General features: G+C 43.9%; 1 protein-coding gene and 1 pseudogene across 1 annotated transcript in view; both read left to right on the top strand.

Annotated features, from left to right (window-relative positions):
- LOC142423922 (aldehyde oxidase 4-like) overlaps positions 1–19365 on the top strand; it is a 91435-nt gene extending 72070 nt beyond the window's left edge. The window contains exons 29-35 of the mRNA XM_075529070.1: positions 9837–9911; positions 11581–11633; positions 12142–12256; positions 12437–12502; positions 15485–15670; positions 17846–18013; positions 19312–19365. Of these exons, the coding sequence (XP_075385185.1) occupies positions 9837–9911; positions 11581–11633; positions 12142–12256; positions 12437–12502; positions 15485–15670; positions 17846–18013; positions 19312–19365 (717 nt within the window). The remainder of the gene's footprint in view (positions 1–9836; positions 9912–11580; positions 11634–12141; positions 12257–12436; positions 12503–15484; positions 15671–17845; positions 18014–19311) is intronic.
- Positions 135–297, top strand: LOC142425062 (U4 spliceosomal RNA; annotated as a pseudogene).
- Positions 19366–22509: the final 3144 nt, after the last annotated feature.

Raw genomic sequence — 22509 nt, 5'->3', positions numbered from 1 at the left:
GCTAGACCTAAGCTGACTCCAGTAACTCGTGGTTTCCCTTGCTTCAGTCATCTCTACCACCGGCACGACGGGTGCCACACCCCTGGCTTTCTCAACTATCGCTGACCGAATACTTTCATTGAAATCAACTGCTTAGCTTTGCACGGTGGCAATATCGTAGCCAGTGAAGTTTACCCGAGGCGCGCTTATTGCTAGAAAAAGAAAATAGAAATCAACTACTTTACTTCAAAGGAGCTTATAGACTGTCACGGAATTCACTAGTTTTGTGGGCTAGTTATTTTTTTCAACTAACTTTAAAATAAATGAATAACTATTTAAATCTTAAAAGCCGCCCACATACAGGAAGAGAGGGGAGCGGGAAGCTGATTGCGTTGATGACTGTGTAACCCCACTCAAAGTTACGCAACAGAATTGCATGTGAATGGATGTACTGGACAGTGTACGATGTGGCAAAATAAATAAACAAGGGTTCCCCGGGTGGGAGGGTGAAGGAGGGAGGGGATAGGGGGAGCTGAGAGCAAGGAGTTCAAAAAGAAAGAAAATGTTTTGAAATTGATTGTGGTAGCAATTGTACAATAATGCTTGATGTGACTGAACTATGGGATGTTACGATAGCTGTAAGAGCGCCTAATAAAATGATTTTAAACACAAAAAAAAAAAAAAAAAAAGAAATATAAGTGGACCTGAAAGTGATTGTGGTGATGATTACGCAACTCTTCTTGATATGACTGAGCTATTAACTTGTATGATATGTGAAATATATGCCAAAAAACTAGGTGTTTTTTTTTTGAGAAATGTAGGTGAGAGAAGTTTCTCAAAAAGGTAACAGAAGAGTGACGAGTGTTCACTGCAGTGGGGTATTGTCTTAAGGGGCAAATGTATCGCCCTGTCAAGGGCAGAGTACTAGAAAGGGCAAAGTGCTTGGGGCACGGACGGCAGCTCCAGGACTTCGTTTGCACGCTTCTGGAAGCCACCCATTTGTGATGAGGTCAGTGACAGAGAGTCGAAGGACCCAGCACAGATGGGCCTCGTAAACGCAAGTGTCTCCGTAGTGCATGAGAAGCTACGGACCATTTGCAAAGTAGAGACCATAGAAAAGAAGCGACGGGGGCCAAAAAGTGAGAATACGGAGCGTTCTAAGGCTGAGGCAATAGAAGGGAGGGCAAAGGTGTAAGTGGATTTGTATTTAAATCAGAGTGGAAGCCACGCTGGAGCCCCCTGACACCCAGCGATCAAGGGTCCTTGAACTGACCACAGTAATTTGCTTTCCTTTTTGGTTGTTTGAAATGTACTTACCGTATATACCCGTGTATAAGCCAAGTTTTTCAGCACATTTTTTAAAACGTTTTATTAGGGGCTCATACAACTCTTATCACAATGTATACATACATCAATTGTGTAAAGCACATCTGTATTTCAGCACATTTTTAATGCAGTTTTTGTGGTAAAATTAGGTGCCTCGGCTGATATTCAGGTTGGCTTGCACTTGAGTATATGGTATTCATCACAAAAGTATCCAAGTCCATTTCTGTTTTACTTTGCCCCTTTTATCGCCACTCAGGCCAATGTTTACATTGGATGAGTGAAGAACCTGCGGGGTTTGATAGGGCTGGGACTCCTCTCGCTCTCTTTTTAGTTATATTTTTTCCATTTGCATGTGGAATATACTACTTACAAGGAAAGATATATCCTATGTGGTTACCAGCCATCTCATCAAATCAGTCATGATAACCCACTAAACATCCCCCTAGATGGTTCCTTTTGGTTGGTTTTTCCCTTTTCCTCCCCTCTCTCCCTCCATGGTTTCCTGTCCCTTCCCTCTCTCCCACATTCCCCTCCACCAACCCTGGATGCCTCATAGTCTTTAAAGCCTTATCTTTGGGTGTGAAAACCATCTTTCCTTTTATTTATTTTCATTTATAATGATAGTGTCATAAAATATTTTTCTTTATAAGATTGACTAACTTTTCTAAACAATGTTCTCTAATTTTGTTCATGTCTTAAGGGGTTTGACAGAAACATCATTGTTTGTTAAGGATGCATAATAATGCACTGTATGAATACACCATTTCTCTATAGTCAGAAGTTTGGATTTGTGCCACCTTTCTGCTATCATAGAAATTGCTGCAATAAACACAGATGTGCATGTGTCTGTTAGTGCTTTCTTCTTTAAATCTTTAGGGTACATACCAAGTAGAGAGATTGCAAGATCATAAGGTATTCGTATTTGTTAAAGAGACACCATGTTGTTTTTCACGGTGATATTACAATTCTACAATCCCACCAGCAATATATTAGCATTTCAATTTCTCCAAGTCTTCTCTAACCTCCCCTCCCCCACTTTGTTTTTAGTTAAGAATGTTTGTTGGTTTGAGATGGTACCTCATTATTGTTTTAATTTGTGTTTCACTTATGGGTAGTGGATTTGAGAATTTCTTCAAATGCTTGTTGGTCACTGGATGTCATCTTTAGTAATTTCCTATTCATGGAGTAGGCCTATGTTTTAATTAGGTTATTTGTATTTTCTTCTTAGAATGTTGCAGTTTTCTATAGGCTTTTGAAATGATTCCTTTAACTGATATGTCATTGTTAAATATTTTTCCCTAATCTGTGGGTTCTCCTTTAACTCTTCTGATGAAGTCTTTTGATGTGCAAAAATGTCATGGTTCTAGAAGGTTTTGTATTTTGCCTTCTATGGCGTGGATACTCTACAATATGTTCAGTGTTATATTGATGCCTTCTATTAGGACTCCTAAGTTTATGCCTAATTTTTCACTGATGATCTTTATGGTTCTAGGGCTAATTTTTAGGTGTTTAATTCATCTTGAATTCATTTTTGTACCTGGTGTGAGTTATGCATCATCTCGTTTCATTCTCTTAAAGTAGAGAGCCAATTTTTCCAGCATCATTTATTCCCCTCTTAATGTTTTTTAGTCACTTATTAAAAATCAGGGGTCTGTAGGTCCTTAGTTGTATTTCTGGGTTCTCAGTTTTTTATTAGTAAGTAATTTTATTGGGGGGTTTACAGTAATCCATACACTAATTGTATCACGCACACTTATACATATGCTGCCATCATCATTTTCTTTCCACTTGAAAAGAAATGGTGGTATCTGCTCCTCTTTTTTCTCCCACCCCCCACTCTCGTGAACTCTTGATTAATTATAAGTTATTATTTGCATATCTTACACCATCTGCTATCTCCCTTCACCCATGTTTCTGTTGCCCCCCCCCCGGGGGGGTTATATATCGATCATTGCAGTTGGTTCCTCCTTCTTCCCTTCCTCCCCCTTCTCCCTCCACCTTCCCCCTACCATCATGATATCGCTACTCCCGTTATTGTTGCTGAGGGGGTTATCTGTCCTGGATTCCTTATTTTTACCCATGTAAATACTCTGGTCTAGCCAGACTTGTAAGGTAGAACTGGGCTCATGATAGTGGTGGTGGGGGAGAAGCATTAAAGAACTAGAGGAATGTTGTGTGTTTCATCAGTGCTATACTGCAGCCTGGCTGGCATGCCTCTTCCTTGTGACCCTTCTGTGAGGGAATGTCCAGTTGTCTACAGATGGGCTTTGGGTCTCTACTCCAACCCCCCCCCCATTCGCATCAATATGATTGTTTGTTTTGGGTCTTCTGATACCTAATACCTGTTCCAGTTGACATCTCATAATCACACAGGCTGGTGTGCTTCTTCCATGTAGGCTTTATTGCTTACCTGCTAGATGGCCGCTTGCTGGGTTCTCAGTTCTAATCCGTTGGTCTTGATGTCTATTACTGTACCAGTGCTATTGTGCCAAAGCGATTTTGAGTACCATACCTATATAGCAGATTTTAAAGCCTTCATGTGAAAAGCCTTCTACTTTGTTTTTGTTTCTTAATAGTGTTTTGTTTATCCTGGGTTTCTTTTCTTTCCCACATAAAGTTCATCATTAGTTTTTCCATTTCTTTGAAGAATTATGTTGGGATTTGGATTGGAATGGCATTGAATTTATAAAGTGTCCTCTCTGCGTGGACCTGGCTGCTAAGATCATGGCCGTCCGGGAGATCAAAGGGTGAAGGTGCTTGGAAAGGAGAGATGGGGGACTGGCCTCATTCCATTTAGAAGAGCAGCTAAAGAAGCAGACGCTAAGACAGGCTCTGTTGCAACAACAAAAATGCTGCCATGCCATTTGTCAAGGGAAATGGCAAATTCCGAAGTGTCACCTTTTCCTAAAGACACCAGCGTAAGAGCTTCAGCGCTCAATAGTCTGGTGTGTGTGTGTTTCCTTCAGTGAGGTGCTTCCATGTGAATGGACCAGGTTTGCCTCCAATGCTTCCATGTGCTCCAAGAGAGGGGAGGCTGGGCCCAGGTGCAAAGTGCCAGCGATGGGCAGGAGTGGGGGCTTCGGCACCCACGAGAGAGCCCGGGGCCCTCCACCTGCACTGAGAAAGATTCAAGCCAGCAGCTGCGTCTTGAGCCTAAGTGAGTATGCAAGCCGAAACTAGGTCAGACATTCCTTAAGATTTCCTCCCAACCGTCCAAGCGTGGGTGTCAAGGAACCCCTAGAGGGTTGGCACCCATCAGACACAGCAATCTATTCTGGGTGTGTGTGTGTGTGTGTGTGTGTGTGTGTGTGTGTGCAGCCCTCAGCAAACAGCAAAGGCATCCCCAAGGCAGACTAGACTCCAGGGTGGGGGTCACACTTGGGATGGGGGGTGCTGCGTGGCCAGAACTCAGGAGGTAAACTCACAGACTTTCATCAGACATGCCAGGCTGGGCCTCTGCTCCAGGGATTGTCCCCTGTGGTGTCCCTGGGGGACCACTTGCCTCCTGGAGGCAAGGGTGGGGGAATGTTCTAGCAAGAGCCAGCCACAAGGAGTGATAGGAATCCACGCAGTCTAAGCAATATGTGTGCAGTGGGCTAGGGTCTGGTGATTCTCGGGCAGCAGCCTGTCGCAGGAGAAAGATATCAGGCCCTGTAAAGGTTTACAGTCCTGGAAGCTGGGAGCTGAAGTCACTGAGAGTTGAAGTTGACTCAATGGTCAATGGCAATGAGTCTGGTTTGGGCTTGTTCACTGAAGGCTTGGGGTTTGAAGCCACCCAGCAGTTCCTTGAGAGAAAGGGCCGAGATGGCGGTTTCCTACAGTTCCTCCTACAAGGAGTTCTGGTGGCCTGGTGGGTTAACTACAAGATCAGCAGTTCTAAACCACTAGTTGCTCTGTGGGAAAAAGATGAGGCCTTTCTATCCCTCATAAAGCTGTAAAGTCTTGGGAACCCACAGGGGTGAGGGCAGTTCCACTCCATCCTACAGGGTCCTTGTGAGTCAGCATCGACTCCAAGGCAGTGAGTTTGGCTTGGGTTTGGGTTAAGATCAAAGCCTAGAAACATGGGGGGTAGGATGGGTAGCATCATACCAGGGTCCAGCTCAACCGCAGATGACAACAAAGCACGAGCATTGGCTGTGTTTGTCCTTGTCCCAGTTTTTGGGGGGAAGGAAATGTTCTTGTATGCTCATAGTAGAATACCCATAGTAGGACTGGCGGAAGGCTTATTAACAACCTGTGATGTGCAGATGACACAGCCTTGCTGGCTGAAAGTGAGACGGACGTGAAGCACTTGCTGATGAAGATCAAGGATTGCAGCCTTCGGGATAGGTTACAACTCAAGGTAAAGACCCAAATCCTCACAACTGGACCAACAGATAACATCGTGATCAATGGGGGAAAGGTTGAAGTTGCCAAGGACTGTGTTTTTCTTGGATTCACACTCAAGGCTCATGGAAGCAGCAGTCAAGAGCTCAAGACCTCTCTAAAATATTGAAGAGCCAGGATGTTACCTTGAGGGCTCAGGTGTGCCTGACCCAAGCCATGGTATTTTCCATCGCCTCATAAGGATATGATTGTTGAACATTGACCAAGGAAGACTGAAGAAGAATCGCTGCATTGGTTTGTGCTGCTGCAGACTACGGAAAGCCCCATGCGCCGCTAACAGGACAAATCGATCTGTGTTGGAAAAAGAATGAGCAGCGTACTCTCCTTGGATACAGGGATGCGAGACTTTGTCTTACATCGTTGGCACATGTTACCAGGAGAGACCGGTCCCTGGAGAAGGACCCCATCATGTGAGGTAAATGGAAGGCCAGTGAAGAAGAGGAAGGCCCTCAAGGAAGCGTGGCTGCCCCGTGGGCTCAAGCTCGGGAACAATTGTGAAGAAGGCGCAACACCGGGCAGTGTTCACTTCTGCTGTGCCCAAGGCCGCTGTGGGCGGAAATTAACTCTACGGCACCTAGCACCACCGCCACCACCTCCACCTCCTCCACCTCCAAAGAGCAGCTGATGCACCTATTTGTCTCTTGTAGTCAGAGACGTGTGTTCTGGGGAAAGCCTGGCCTCAAGAGGAGTTCAGTAGGCAAATGGTAGGTTCGGGCATAGTCCTAGCCCTGTGATGTGTTGGGACTGCGCACTTCAGCCTCGGAAAACCAGTGAGGAACGTTCGCCTGTTCCAGACACTTTTTCTGCAGGCATTCCATGGGCACTGGGCGTTTTCTGATCGTTCATCAAAAATGCTAGGATACATACGTAATCCACTCTTTTCCTCAGCACACTCAGGACAGCCTGTGTGGCCCCTGTACCCAGCCACTCCTGGAGGTCTCACTTCATGCTTCAGAGTTGGGGCTAGGGAGAAGGGAAGAGAACTTCTTAGATTTCCTATGTGTTTATAACAAGTCAAAGCCCATTCAAACCAACGTGATGGAAAACAGGCCTGGAGCCAAGTTGCTGCCCCGCCCGCCAGTACCCCTAATCCTGACCTGGGGGGCAGTGTGGAGGGTGGGCCTTCCTCAGCCCTAGGGGGCTGCCAATCATTCTATCCAACACCACAGAGAGGCCCCCAGGCAATACCAGGGTTCACAGGAGATGAGGCCAAACTCGCCCTTCCTTGGTCCTTAACAGCAAGTCCCACTCTTTATTTTTAACATGCCGATGCATTTCCGAGGGGGCCTGGTCTTCTCTGCTCCCTGCCGATCTGTACACCTAGCTTTAAAGAACCTGATCGCATTCTCCTGCCACATCTTCATCATTTCCATCACCTCCCCACCCAGTCCCCACACCCTACTCTACTCCAGAAATACCCATTGTTTTAAAATTACATGTTTTACTGCTGAGAAAAGACACAGCAAAACATAACCCAGCTCAACAGTTCCCCCATGTCCATGCAGTGACCGGGGTGATATTCTGGGAGCTTTCCTGAAAAAGAGTACACTGCTCAAGCAGACCTTCCTTAACAGTTACCTTATTGTGCGGATCCCAGGAGACTTCAGGTCATACATAGTCTTTAAGATGTAAAAACAATCTCAGGGTGGTAGTGTCATGGATTGCTCCAGCTTTTATGACTCTGGAATGTCCGGAGCCTATGAAATGATAAAATTCTGTCCTACAATTTCTCCCTTTTGATGAAGATTCTTCTTCAGATGCTTTGAACAAAGCGCTCGATAACGGAAGCAGGGTACCATCCATTTCTTCTCAGAACCTGGGAGGCAGTTGGTGGTGGAGGCAGGCAGCCTGCTCCCATGTTTGACCCTACTCCTTCCTCTGTTGCTCCTGGTACATCTAAATGAATTCTTGTGCCTTGGATGGCTACTTGCACACTGCCGCGGTCCAGCCGCAGCGGGTTCGGGTCCCCCACTAGATGGGTCACGGCGTGAGCGAGTGGGAGACAGAAATCACACAACTCAAAGGTTGTGGTGACTGTTCCAATTTTATTCATGCAAAGCTTCAACTTATATATTCTTTTTCTTGGCTTAAAGCTTATGGCCTGAGATCATACATTAGGAAATTCTCAGGCCACAAGACCGTAACAAGTTACATCAAGCACATCATGATTCTTGGTTAAAAATTAGTACATCTGGAAACTAAAACTTTCTCATACAAGGGTGATAGACATAAACCTTCTAACAATAACTGAGCACACTTCATCCAACTAGGGCGCATTGTTCTAACTATGAAATCAATAAAGCATTAATACATTTCATTATCAAACATTACTTGACAGGCTTTGGCTGTTCTTTCTGTTCTTTCTTAGGCTGTTCCTCTAGGGCTTTCATTTCTTGTTCTTACTCTTCCACTAAGTTCCCATAAATTAAACTCCCAAAAGTCTTTCTGTACCAAGGTATGAGTTGCCTCACAATAGGTAGCATAGCTTCAGTGGACTTCAAGTTGCCTCACAATAGGTAGCTTAGCTTCAGTGGACTTCAAACACCACGGAGGCCCTCTTCTTGCTAACCGTTCCATAAAACTTAAACTACTAAAAGGAACTTGTACACCTTCTTTGTTAACTATTCTTATGCCATTTTCAATGTAAGCCCTCGTATAAGGTAAATCAGGGCCAGGAACTCTATTTCTCTTTGGGTTATTTCCTGGAGGGGATGCCGTATTCTGCCCCCTATGCGGTAACCAAGATAAAGAAAGGGAAAACCCGTGGGAAGAGGATGATAAACTTTTTTAGAATCTTGCACAAAAGCACTCCAAATAATTATGGCAAGGCCAATCAAACAAGTCCAAATACATGTCGAGAGCAGGTTTGGGCAGCCAACTCCCACCGTCCAGCTTCTTTGAAGCCGGGCCAGGCGTCATTCGACTCTGTCTTTGACGTCACGTGGCAGGACTGGTCCCCTCAGCACACTTCTAAGATCCCAGCCAGCTACCGTGCCACCAACTCGGAGGAAGAACACAGCCTTCAATATGTTCTTAGGTCAGTCCATGGGATGCTTCCTGAAACCATGACCCTAAAACTCTGAATCAAGGAACCAAATCCCGTGAGGAGCTCAATTGTACAAAGCAGCCCCAGCAACTTAATAAACCTGTCACACCGCTTTGGGCAATTCCGCTTCGTGCAGGTGTACAACTTATTGGCAGCACTTAAAATAATTTTCTGTGGAACTGTACTTTAATCAATGTGAAACTTCCATTACCGTCCCCCCCCTCCTCCCTCCTCCCTGTGAACCACCAATAAATTTTAGTCCCTCTGCCTTTTTTATATAAATGAGGTCATATAAGAAAGGAATTTATAAAGTGTTTTTGGTAATATGGACATTTCACTATGTTTAATCTTCCTATCTAGGAGCATGTGACATTCTTCCATTTGTGTAACCACAATTATTTTCTATTTTAATTTCCTTTTCTTAAATGAAAATAAGCACAATTTATTGAATGCTTATTATAAATAATGGACACTTTATAAGAGGCAATGACCACAAGATCTCTATCCACATTTGAGACCAAGAATGGTACTTTGTGACAAGATGAGAACAAAGCAGGGATAGACTTCACACATCCATGATGGATTTTTATCTGTGTATGAGGCAGATGGTGGCCAGTAATTAAGTGAAAATGAAGACCTCATAGCAGGTTAGATGAGAATGATGGGAGATGATCCACAAGCTGGAAAGTAATAGGAATGCTGAACTCTGTGCCAATCATCACATTTCCAACTGCTGTTTGGCTTCAGGCAAACATCATCAATTAAATTAATTTTATTTTGAATTCTGCGTGTATAGATTGGTCCATATGCTTTGTCACTTTGTTTTTTGTCGACAAAGAGAGTTATAACTCTAAGGAGACTCTATCTAGCTTTATGTTAGTATATATTTAAATAACATAATAAAAATAATTTTAAGTAAACACTGCTGGAGGTGTGTGTGTTCTTTCCCTTCAATATGTTTCCACATGCTAGTCATCCAACCTAGAGAAGTAGGAAATAGATTCATAAAATTGATATGAAGCCCATTTCATTTCCATAGATTTAAATATTTAATGCCATGTCTTTCTTTCTGATGTCATTGCAAACACTTATTTTTTAGAATGCCTGCCAAATTCTGATGGCCCGTCTTCAGCCCATCATCAGGAAAAACCCTAAGGGGAAATGGGAAGACTGGGTGAGTGTTCTCTGAATCATTTCTGCCAGGAAAAGCAAATACACCCAGACAGACAGGAGTCCCCTATGTTGGTGGTCCTAGTGCTAGGTGATGTTGATTCTAGAAACAAGGCATTTATTAACATTCCCTTCTACACATCCTATAGAATAAGAGAGAGGTGCGCGTTCACGGGAACTTGACTTGATTCTGGAACCTAATTTCTCACAGACTACGATAATGGCAGCAACCCTGGAGTAAAATGCCCCTGGAGTTGCCCCCTATTGCTACTACCTCTGAGGTTCGGGGCTTCAGGGCTTGGTTTCCTCATCTGTACAATGGAAACAATGTTGTTGTTGTTGTTAGGTGCCATCAAGTTCGTTCCAACTCGGAGTGCCCCTATGTACGTACAACAGAACCACACTGCCCAGTCCTGTGCATCCTCATAATTGCTCTTATGCTTGAGCCCATTGTTGCAGCCATTGTGTCAGTCCAGCTTGTCAAGGGTCTTCCTCTCTTTTGCTCCCCTCTGCCAAACATGATGTGGTTTTCCAGTGACTGGTCTCTCCTAATACATGTCCAAAGTCCATGAGGCAAAGTCCCACCATCCTTGCTTCTAAGGACCATTCTAGCTGGACTTCTTCCAAAAAGTACATTGTTAGTTCTTTTGGCAGTCCATAATACTTTCAACATTCCTTGTCAGCATCAAATTCAAAGGCGTTAATTCTTCTTCAGTCTTCCTTATTCAATCTCCTATTATCTGGGGTGGATTATCTGACGGTTGGAATTCCTGGGTGGTACAAATGATTAACACACTTGGCTGCTCAGCAAAAGCTTACAGGTTCAAGTTCACTCAGTGACACCTTAGAAGAAAGGCTTGTTGATCTAATGCAAAAAATCAGCCACAGGAATAAACCCCATGAAGTACCGTTCTGCGTGGCTGTACCTAGCATTGCCATGAACCTGTACAGCATCAATTCAGGATTTTTGCTCTATGAGTCTTCACTACCCACTGCCGTTGAGCTGATTCCGACTCAGAGCAACCCTGTAGGACAGCCTAGAACTGCCCGTAGGTCTTCCAAAGCTGTGAATCTTTATAGAAGCCAACTGCCATGTCTTTCTCTCAAAGAGTTGCTTGTGGATTCAAACAACTGATCTGCAGGTTTGCAGACAAGCCCTTTACCCTTTGTGCAGCCAGGCCTCCTCCTGCACTATGATTAGTATTGATATTAAGTTACTGTTACAATTGCCCTTATATTTATTATTATTATTCCCTATACCTATGTGCTTTTTTTTTTTTTTTGCTTCAGCGGGGAAACTGACATCGTCGTAAAGTAAGCTAGCTACTCAAATGCTTAGAGAACAAAGCAGGGCAGAGGTACCACACACACACCCCTATGTTCATAAGTACATAAATATACCATAGCACACCCCCCCAAAACGTCAAAGATCGAAAGGGGTGACAGTTAATGAAGTTCATAGTATGAACACTCTCCCGCACAAAAAAAAGAGGGTCTCTGAACACAATTTGCAGCTGCCTCAACAGCCCCTCTTTTGAAAAGCCTGACTTAGGACTTTGACGCAGGTAGATTTGCCCTTGGATATGGGTGCAGAGCTTGGTGCAAAGGAGAAAAGGCACTTTTCATTACTTTCCTCAAATGTGCATTGCTTTGTAACCCTTCATCTTTTCCAGATTGAGCAAGCCTTCAAAGAATCCATCAGCCTCTCAGCGACCGGATATTTCAAGTAAAGGGCATTTTCTCTTTGACTTAAATCACACTTGACTCAAAAGGGTGACACCTAAAATATGTAACATGCGGTACAGGGAGAGCACTGATTGATTGAGCCAGCGTGAGCTCTTGGGGGCAGGAAAGGAGTTCTGAGACGGGCGGGGCACTGAGAGGCAAGGCAGAGGTTCCCTGGGACAGTCTTTACTCGCGGGGGTAGCACCCTAAGCACCCACACACTCTGACTGTCTCGAACCCGAGCTCTGGAGGGTAGGGGTCAGAGCAATGAAGTGTTTTCTGTGTCTGTGTGCTTCTCTCAAAATCGCGATCAAACGCCCCCTGGCAGAAGAGGGAGGGAGGAAGAGTGGCAGGGTCTCCGGCCCCTGGGTGTGGATGCTGCCCAAAGCCACCATGTGGCGGGCAGCCTGGCTTCTCTGTCCATCTCCAGGACCTGGGGCGAAGAGGGGTGATCGGATTCCCTCATGAGGACTGCAGCTTTTCTTTTACCTCCTGATTTTCCTTCTCAGAGGCTACCAGACAAATATGGACTGGGAGAAGGAGGAGGGCCATGCATTCCCATATTACGTCTATGGAGCAACCTGCTCCGAGGTGGAAATCGACTGCCTGACAGGAGCTCATAAGGTAACGAGCAGCATTTCTGGTGCCCATCTTCGTGCCCTAAACAGAAACTTTAAATGTCTGTTCTCTGCCGTTTGTCATAACCCGTTTGATGGAAGAAGTGTGGGAGAAGAACTGCCACGCTCGTGACAAAGTTATTTTAAGTAACTAACCGTCGTTGTCTCTTACTTTCTCTGGGTACAGCTGCGGAGGACTGACATCTTCATGGACGCTGCTTTCAGCATCAACCCCGCCCTTGACATTGGACAGGTGGGTGATTCCAGAGCCATGCTGCCAGGGGCAGTTGGTCAATTCCACTTAGCAGCCATTCTTTCTGGACATTAAAGTCCATCAAGCGCAGGGAATTATTCAGCAGGTCAGTTCACACATGTGTGTCTGTCATGCAAAGACAGCCCTTCTCAACTTTTCCACGGATTTTCTTCCAGCAGTCTCTCTCCCTCGCTTTCTATGTGGAGAAGATACGATATTGACTAAAGAACCCTTACACTCAATATTCAAATTTTCCATGTGTTCAGAATTAGGAAATATTTTAGAGATACATCCTAATAAAGTCACATTTAAAAATCAGTTGGTGGGGAGGGGGGAGTGAGGAAATAAAGAGGAGGGGATGTCAAGGGCTCAAGTAGAAAGAGAATGTTTTGAAAATGATCCTGGCAACATGTACAAATGTGCTTGATACAATTGATGCATGGACTGTTATAAATGCTGTAAGAGCCCCCAATAAAGTGATTTATTTAAAAATTAAAATTAGCTGTCAAATCGAAAAACGTGTGTCAGAGAAGAATGGTATTTTGTAAGGATTTCAATGACTGATTTTTTTTTAATAAATCATTTTATTGGGGGCTCTTACATCTCTTATAACAATCCATACATCCATTGTATCAAGCACATTTGTACGTATGTTGCCATCATCATTCTCAAAACATTTTGAACCCTTGATATCAGCTTCTCTTTTTACTCTCCCACCCTCGTGAATCCCTGGTCAATTATAAATTATTATTGTTTTCATATTTACACCATCCGCTGTCTCCTTTCACCCACATTTCTGTTGTTTGTCCCCCTGGTGGGGGGGTGAAGGGATTATATGTTGATCATTGTGATTGGTTCCGCCTTTCTCCCCGCACCCCAACTTTCCCCTCATGGTATTGCCACTCCCATTATTGGTCCTGAGGGGTTTATCTGTCCTGGATTCTGTGTGTTGAGAGCTCTTATCTGTACCAGAGTACAGGCTCTGTCTAACCTTATTTGTAAGATAGAACTGAGGTCATGATAGTTGGGGAGAGAAAGCATTAAAGAACTAGAGCAATGTTATGTGTTTCATCAGTGCTATACTGCACCCTGGCTGACTTGTCCCTTCCTTGTGACCCTGTAGTAAGGGGATGTCCAATTTTCTACAGATGGGCTTTGGATCTCCATTCCTACCCCACTTGTTTGAATCAGTTTGGGGTCTTCTGATGTCTGATACCTGAACCTGTTGACACCTCATGATCACACAGGCTGGTGTGCTTCTTCCATGTGGGCTTTGTTGCTTCTCAGCTAGATGGCTGCTTATTTAACTTCAAGCCTTTAAGACCCCAGGTGCTATATCTTTTAATAGCCAGGTACCATCAGCTTTCTTCACCACATTTGCTTGTGCACCTACAATGTCTTCAGCAATCATGTTCGGAAGGTGAGATCAGAGAATTCCAGGTAATTAGAATAAAGTGTTCTTGCATTGAAGGAGTACTTGAGTAGAAGCCCAATGTCGATTGATTTTACAAAAGTAGATCGCCAAGCCTTTCTTCCATGGAACACTTACATTAGCAGCCAAGTGTGTTAACAGTTCACACCACCTTGGGACTCCAAAGGGCCGTTAGAATTCACATATATGTTGAGTTTGAACCACTGCACCTTTTAGAGGAATGGAAAGAGAATATGGCTGCTTAAACTAAATGCTTGCCCTCTTACTGAATTTAATTATTATTCTTTATCTCACAAGTAAATAAAATTAACTCTGCCCATATGAGCAGTGGGTCTTGTCTGGGTTTCTTCCTACATTTGTTCCTTGGTGTGGCCAACATCAGCCCAGACTTGCTGAGCAGCTGCCAAGGGGGCAGTGAAAGCCGTGGGGCTGCAGCTGGCACTTGAGGATCAAGGATCTGGAGAGGTGGAGTAGCTTGGCACCAAAACCCTTTCATCTGCCAACAGTTCCAGCCAACGTAAACTTTACTGTTACCAATATCTGCCAGGCTGTCTCATGGCAACTCTCTGCATGTCAGAATAACACTGTGCTCCGTGAAGGTTTCAGTGGCCGGTTTTTCAGAAGTAGAGTGCCAGGCCTCTCTTCTGTGGCATCTCTGGGTAGATTTAAACCAGCAGCCTTTCCATTCAACCCTCAGTTTCCCCCAAAATGTCGTTCTCTAACTCCCTCCAAGGGAGAACTGTACTGTGCATTAAAAATGTGATTGCTGGCCCCTGTAGGTTTCTGAGACTGACTGTAGAAAGCCCATCGTTCTCCAGCAGAGCAGCGCATGCTTTCACACTGCTGAACTTGTGCGACCCATTGAGAGCCACGCTGCACCACAGCTCTCCAAGTCTGGGGGAAGCAGTCCCTACAGGGGCCTGGGTGGAGGGAGAGTAGACTCCAGGAGACTCCAGGGAAGTCGCTCCTCACCTGGCACTGGGAGACAGGGAGGAGTTTGCCAAGTGGACAAGGTGGGGTGGAGAGGGGCGGAGAGAATCACAAGTCGTATTGATGAAAGCTCAGATGGGAGAAAGAATCTAGTGGATTTGGAAAATCTCCAGGAACTTGCAAGGCGTTCCTGAGTGGTGCCAACAGTTTATGCTTGACCGCCTGCTGAAAAGCTGACCGTTTGAACCCATCCAGAGCCTGGTGACTCACATCCCTCAAGGTGACAGCCTGGGCAATGGCAGAGTAGAGCTCATGTCTACCCTGTAACACACAGTGACCACTAGAGTGGAGCTCGCGTCTACCCTGTAACACACAGTCACCACTCGATGCTAATGAGCTGGGTGTGGTTTGTTGGTTGGTTGGTTTGGTTTGGTGTTTTGGTGAGTGGGGAGCATCTGGAGCATGGGAGGGCTGGCAGGGGGAAAGGGCGAGGGGGAAGCCAGGAGGATGGCAGATACCCATCCAGGGGCCTCCAGAAGACCTTCCTATGGTCAGAGCTCTGTTTCCATTCCTGCTGGAACATGTATCCAACCAAAATGATGTGACTCTTGTGGCTGCAGGTTGAGGGAGCATTTATCCAAGGCATGGGGTTGTATACCATAGAAGAACTGAAGTACTCCCCAGAAGGAGTGCTTTATTCTCGGGGTCCAGACGACTACAAAATCCCTACAGTCACTGAGATTCCAGAAGAGATCTACGTCACGTTGGTGCGCTCCCGAAACCCCATAGCCATCTACTCATCCAAGGTAAGAACTCCAGACTTCCTCTTTCAAAATTAAGGAACTCATCTGCCAAACTTGTTTATCCTTCCAAAAACAACTTCCCAAGGGAGAAGGACAGAAGAAAAGAAATCTCCCAGCCGAATGACCTTCCGTGATGTTGGAAAATATACATCTTCCCTCTTCAGGGAGGTCACAAGACAGATATAAGCCAAGCAGGCAGGGTGGACCGGGAGTAAAACCTCTTGGTAAATGAGACTGAGGGCCTCCTGAGAGCAAACGGAAGGAGGCACATTCCATCGCTGTTTCCTGCACCTTCCGGCCTTCCCGGCGCATCTTCTTGCTCATACTATCCTTTCCACCCTTTCCCCAAAGTCCAGCCTGCTTTCAAGTGAGCTTCTTGCTGTTATTTGCTCTGAGTTAATAGTCCACACGGATGCCACACCTAAGGTATGGACCTCATGCTCCCAGGAGCTGGTGAGTTCCACGGGGCCTCAAAAGACCTACGTCAAGAGTTCTCGTACACACCTATGCAAAAATACTGGTTCCAGGATTTAGGTTTTATTTTGAGGCTACATCTAGCCAGACAGGTGGGCAACATTAACCTTAGGTTTTGGGGGGCTTTCTTCAGAGTGGGTCAAGGTAGGGGAGGAAGGTGAGACTTCCTGTCTGAGTGACTTCTGTCTCTACTTGTGCAGCAGACTCTTCGGGGGGGGGTGTCTGTAAAGAAACAATCCTTCCTCTGTGGGTCTAGCCACCCCCCTAGCAGCCTGCTCCCCTCCTCTTCTCCTCAGCTCCCAGCTTCCCAGTGCCACCGTAACAGAAATACCACAGATGTGGCTTGTTGTTCGGTGCCATCGAATCTGTGCCAGCCCACAGGGACCCTGTGTACAACAGAACAAGCACGATCCATCGTACAGCATCCTCACAATTGTCCCTTGTGCTGAGGTCACTGTCGCAGCCACCGTGTCCGTCCATCTCCTTGAGGGCCTTCCTCTCTTTTACTGCCCCTCCTCTCTGCCAAGCACGACGTCCTCCTCCAGGGACTGGTCTCTCCTGACGACATGTCCAAAGTACGTGAGACAAAGCCCAACTATCCTTGCCTCTAAGGAGCACTGATAGGTGGCTTTGAAGAATATATATTTTTTTATTTTCTCATTGTTTTGAAAGCTAAAAGTTCCCAATCAATGAATTTCTCTTTCTCCCTCTCCCTCTCCCTCTCCTTCTCTCCCACAAACTCTAGGGGAAGATTCATATCTCTCAGTTTCTGTAGCTTGAGCATTTCTTGACATTTGTTGTCATTCTTATATGGGGTCTTCCCTCTGTCTGTGGCTCTCCATGCCTCTTCTCTTTTTAAATCACACCACTCAGAAGAAATTAGATTTAGGACCCACCACGCTCCAATATGGTCTCATTGACATAAATAAAGGAGCCCTGGATCCAAACAAAGTCATAGTCACAAGACAAGCGCTAGAACTTCAGTCTGTCTTTGGAGGGAGCACAGTTCAATTCATAACAAAGACTGCAGAACTATCTCTTCATTGCCTCAAGGCACCACCACTCTCTCCCAATCTGCCTCAGAATAAACTAGGCTTTCAAAAGTGAAATCCTGAGAAAGCCTTGATCTGCTTGGGGCCCTTCACAGATTGAAGGCCTTGAAAGAAAAGGTTAGAAAAGTCAGTACAAAAACGTCTTAGTCAAATTCTAAAACACAATGCCTCCACACTGTTAATACAAACACATTCAACATGGCCCAAGGAAGCCAACACGGAAGGAAATTTTAATAAACACCCTGTCTGGAGGAAGCAGCCCTGTGTTTTACAACTACAATGATGATGGTTGTTTTGATTGGGTTTTGAGTTAAACCCAAATGGTCTAGAGCCCGTGTGGTAGTATTGCTGAGGGCACTGAGGGCTTTGGCCTTTAGGATTTTACCTGGGTGTAGGGAAGGAGTTTTCCACTTCCCGACTGTCCTGAAGCCCTGGTGCATTCTCCATGAGCTTCTGTAGAGAGGGCCCCACATCCAACTGGACATGAGGGGGATGTGATTCTGTCAATTCAGACTCACTCCCCTCTGAAGGCTAAAAAGCCAGAAGAGAGAGAGAGAGAGAGAGAGAGAGAGAGAGAGAGAGAGTGTGTGTGTGTGTGTGTGTGTGTGTTTACACAAGGCCTAAAAGAACTGTGCTTTCTCCTTTCTCCCAGGGCTTGGGTGAGGCTGGGATGTTCATGGGAAGCTCTGTGCTGTTCGCCATAAATGATGCCGTGAGTGCCGCGCGCAAAGCCAAGGGGCTGACCAAGACCTTCACCCTGAATAGCCCAGTAACTCCTGAGGTGATTCGGATGAACTGTGCGGATCAGTTTACAGACATGGTAAATGAGGTTCTTGTTATAAGTGTCACTGACAGGGACATTTTGGGGTTCTTGGTATTGATTTCATAGCCATGAAGAAATTACAGAGCAGAGAGGGTTTTTCCGGGAACATTCATGTTTTACCTCTACCTTTCACTTCCTGTATCTTTCAAAGCAACTGAAAAGTGAGTGAGTGACTGACTGTCACTTTGAGTCAGAATTGACTTGAAGGTAATGAATGGGGGTGTGGCTGTGAGGGTGTCATTGAGTGAGGGTTTCATTGTTTTAAGTCACAAAGAAAAACATGCTTAACCAGAGTCAGTGTTAATCATCTTATTTAATGGCCTAATGCCAAGAGGAAATGGTAAGTTACCTATATCCTTTATCACAATGCAATTGGCGTGATATTTTAAGTTCCTCAATAAGCAAATTATATTCACTGGAAATCTGCCTACTCACTTTTATGTTCCTCAATAAGCAAATTATATTCACTGGAAATCTGCCTAGTCAATAGTGTGGGAAAGTATTTATCACATAAAATAATAGTTTACTGCTTTGTATCTAATAACAATAAAGTCAATACATCTTGGATGGCTTGTGAGTCACACTTTAATTGAATAAAGTTTCAAAGAGTTTTGCTAAGAGGACTTTGAGTTCATTTTAATGGTGGTGGAACAATTTGGAGCGGGACAACAATAATAGTTGTACAATACGAAGAGTAAAATCAATGGCACTGAATTACTCAGATACATGTCGAAGTTGTAGAATTGAAGAATGTTTTGTTGTGTGTATTTTTGCTGACATTGAAAAAATAATTACACAAATAATGTGGGTACAAGGAAGAAGAAAATGTTCTAAAATTGATTGCGGTCAAGATTTTACAATTCTTCTTCATATGACTGAACTATTGAATTACATTATATGTGGATAAAGTGCCAATGAAACTATTAGAAAAATAAAATAAATCAACACCACCACCACCCCCCCAAGAAAAGAAGTTTTCCTTAGTTAAATGTTGAACCATTTTGGCTTCCCTAAATGAATATTTGATACAAAAATGAAATTGTGTTTTAAACCTTTGAAATTACAAGGCTTTTGGCTAAGATGCATCTCATCCCAAATATAAGACCCTCTGGAGATAAGGAAATGTTTAACTCAAATACTGAAAAAAATATTAAAATTATATAACTTTAATAAGAATAAAATAGACACTGATATGTTCTTTTTAAAACACTATAATTTAACTTCTGAGTTATAATAACTTTTCCTATGGCAATATTTCATTAACAACTTTCTTCCTTTTTTAAAATCTCTTTTAGATTCCCAGAGATGACCCTTCAACATTTGTACCTTGGTCAATCCGTGTGTCTTAATCCTATGGTTTTCAAAAAATCAATATGTAAAATGATGGATCTTTTATGTTTCAAATTGGAATAAAATACAGGTTGGCTCCAATTGTCAAGGGTGATCTTAGCATCTTTTCATTGTATTCTGTGGGCTAAGTCATTGCATCGTTATGTTTTAGGATGTACAGTCTCACCAAAAGGTAAAATGAAGTTTATAATCAAAATTTCTTAGTCTGATTTGCCTTATCCTGAAAAATCTACATCATCATGATTTTGAAGCATGATTGGCATTTCCATTCACCTGGGACAACTTTCAAGAAACTGCTATGCTTCTTTTTCAAAAATCCATCCAATAAAATCATCCTGTGAAACACTTCATGGCATGAACCTGGAAGATGAACCTGAGTGAAATAAGTTAGTCACAAAAGGACAAATATGGGATCATCCCACTATTATAAAAATGCAATCATAAAAAAGGTCCCACAAAAAGAAACATTCTTCAATGATTACCAGGGCCTGAAGGGGATGGGAGGGTAAACCACTAACTAGAGGGAAGAGACATGAACTTGCGTGAAAGGGAAATCAGTAACAATGTCAGAGGCAGGAGAAGCCACTGGGAGTACGGAAGTCAAAGCCAACAAAGGCAGACACTGCGGTGTCCACAGCCCTGCAACAGCAGTCGCCTGCCAGTAAATGCGTGGCTGGACACACAAGCTAAACAGGGCACTTGTACATGTGTCTTGACCTTTGCTGATAATACGTCCATGAATTTGGTGGAGCATGGAGGGAGCAAGCTATGACAGCTTCTTAGACAGAGCCAAACACCTTAAGGGAATGAGTGGCTAGGCCAGGCAACAAGATAAATTGGCATAACATAGTCCGCAAGGATGGTGTTCTACATCCTGCTTTGAGTAAAAACTCGTGAGCTCTGAAATGGAAACACCCACCTCATTCACAATTTTTAAAAAATGTTTAAAGTTCATGAAAGCCTATTTAAGGTGCAATTATTGTCTCTCCCTGGCCACAGGAAAGCGAAGTGGTAAAAATAAAGAACTTTCAGGGGTATGGCAGGCGTGGTTGCGGGAAATGGAGAGCTCACAACAGTGAGAACAAGAAAGAGGACATTCTAAACTTGGTTGTGATGATGGCACAACTCATTTTAATATGATCGAACTGTTGATTTGTATGCTATGTGAATTGTATGTCAGTAAAACTTTTAAAAAATCAAAGGCCTATGTAAATGAATAATCACATCAACATCAGTCTCCATGACCCTGAAAACCAGAACTCGATGGCACCCAGCTACCACTCTCAATTGCTCTGAAAAGGATCCCATGAGAAGGATAAATGGAAATACACTGCCAGAGTCAATTCCGACTCATAGCGACTCTGTGCGACAGTGTAGCACTGCCCCTGTGGGTTTCCAAAAGTGTGACTTTCTGGGAGGAGAAGGGCTGGTCTTTCTCTGGCAGAGTGCCTGGTGGTTTCACACTGCTGACCTGTGGTTAGCAGACCCGTGTCTAACTACTACACCACCAGGCCCCTATGGTCCTGGAGAGCATGGGAGAAAAGGTTGAATGGAATCCCAATTCTTTAAAGGATCACTGGCCGAATAGAGACTGGTAGAATCTCTTTTGTCACCTTCAGATCTGAAACTGAACTCACCCACGTGACCAATTTTCAGCCAAATAATAGTTGGGTCTGTAAAGATAAGCACTTGTGAGAATAACCAACCATTTGTGATCAAAAGTGTAGCATGGTACCCAGGGACCAATTTCAGAAAGGCTAGGAATGCAGGAGAAAGAGAAACTTAGAGCACAGAGAGGAAGTGATATTACGTTGTAGGGATTGCAATCAATGACTTGAAACAAAATGTGTATGAATTGTTTAATGGAAAACTGACCTGCTCTGTAAGCCTCCACTTAATTCACAATAAAAAAATTAATTTTAAAAATAGGATTTTCTAGCAGTAAAATAGGAAACCATGCTTGCCACAATTGCAAATTAGTTAGCAGAGTAATTAATAAACAGAGTAATCTATTTCTTAGGTCATATGGGTATCTTTACAGTAAATTCTCCCTTTTTTAATCTTTAGGTCTCTAATAGCATAGACATTGCATTTTGACAAAATAAATCTGATCATATCAGTAATATTTATTTGACATGAAGAATTAGAGATAGAAGTATATAATAAAGAATAGCTGGTTCCAAATATAGGAATAGCATCCTGATGCTTTTAAATTTTAAATCAATAATTTATAATGTCCATTACATAACAAACTTAAGCCATATTACCAATGAGGTGAATATTTGCCACTTTAGAAATGTCAGTTTGCCTGATTTGTGTGTTATTACAGTGATAGTTGTGCTAAAAATCAACAGTGTTTTTAGCCGAGGGACTCAGTAAATGGGTAAATAAGCTCGAGGATAGAAGCCTAGATGGATTGAAGCGCCTCTGTAGACATTTGTTAGAAGAGAAATAATGAATGGCAGCTGCAACCTTTGATGTGTGGCTTCTTTAGATGAAAATTACCCACGAGGTCAAGAATATCTTAGGACAGAACATTTGTAATGAAACAGTTGTTGGGATATCACTATACAAAAGCACGAGAAAAGCAGAGTTGAACGAGTAGGAGTAGGAACAGGGTGGACATTTGCACGGTGTCTTGAGCCTGCATACACTCACACGGACTCGAGTTTGGGGAAGAGGAGAGAATGCGCATCAAAGGGGGGGAAATGTGAAACCATTTCAAATTTGCAAGGAATCCACAGCGTCAGGAGCCACGGAGGCTGGACGAACCCCTTATACTATTGCCTTGAGATGATCTTTCACTTAAACCAAAAAATATTCCGTGCAGTCTCTGTAAACCGTACGATAGTTCAAGTCAACTATCATTTAGGTAAAGAACGTGTACCTTGGGCAGTGTGCTCTTTCAATCTATCTGGAATCAAATTGACAGCTGCCAAGACCTACACAGCAACAGCAAGAGAACCTGAAAGTAGGGGGAGGGTGCAAGAAAGAGAAACAGAGACAAGATGAGGCTGGGAGGTCTGATCAGAGATCAGCCTCAACTTTATTACAAGCTTTGCATTCAATCTGTATGGGAAACTTGGCAGGCAAAACATTACTTTGTACCTTGTTCCTAGGACTTTATGGTGCATTGAATCTAA

Source organism: Tenrec ecaudatus, chromosome 13 (assembly GCF_050624435.1).
Source record: "Tenrec ecaudatus isolate mTenEca1 chromosome 13, mTenEca1.hap1, whole genome shotgun sequence".
NCBI lineage: Eukaryota > Metazoa > Chordata > Mammalia > Afrosoricida > Tenrecidae > Tenrec > Tenrec ecaudatus.
Note: the sequence above shows the minus strand (reverse complement) of the source record. Positions and strands in the feature narration are given on the sequence as shown.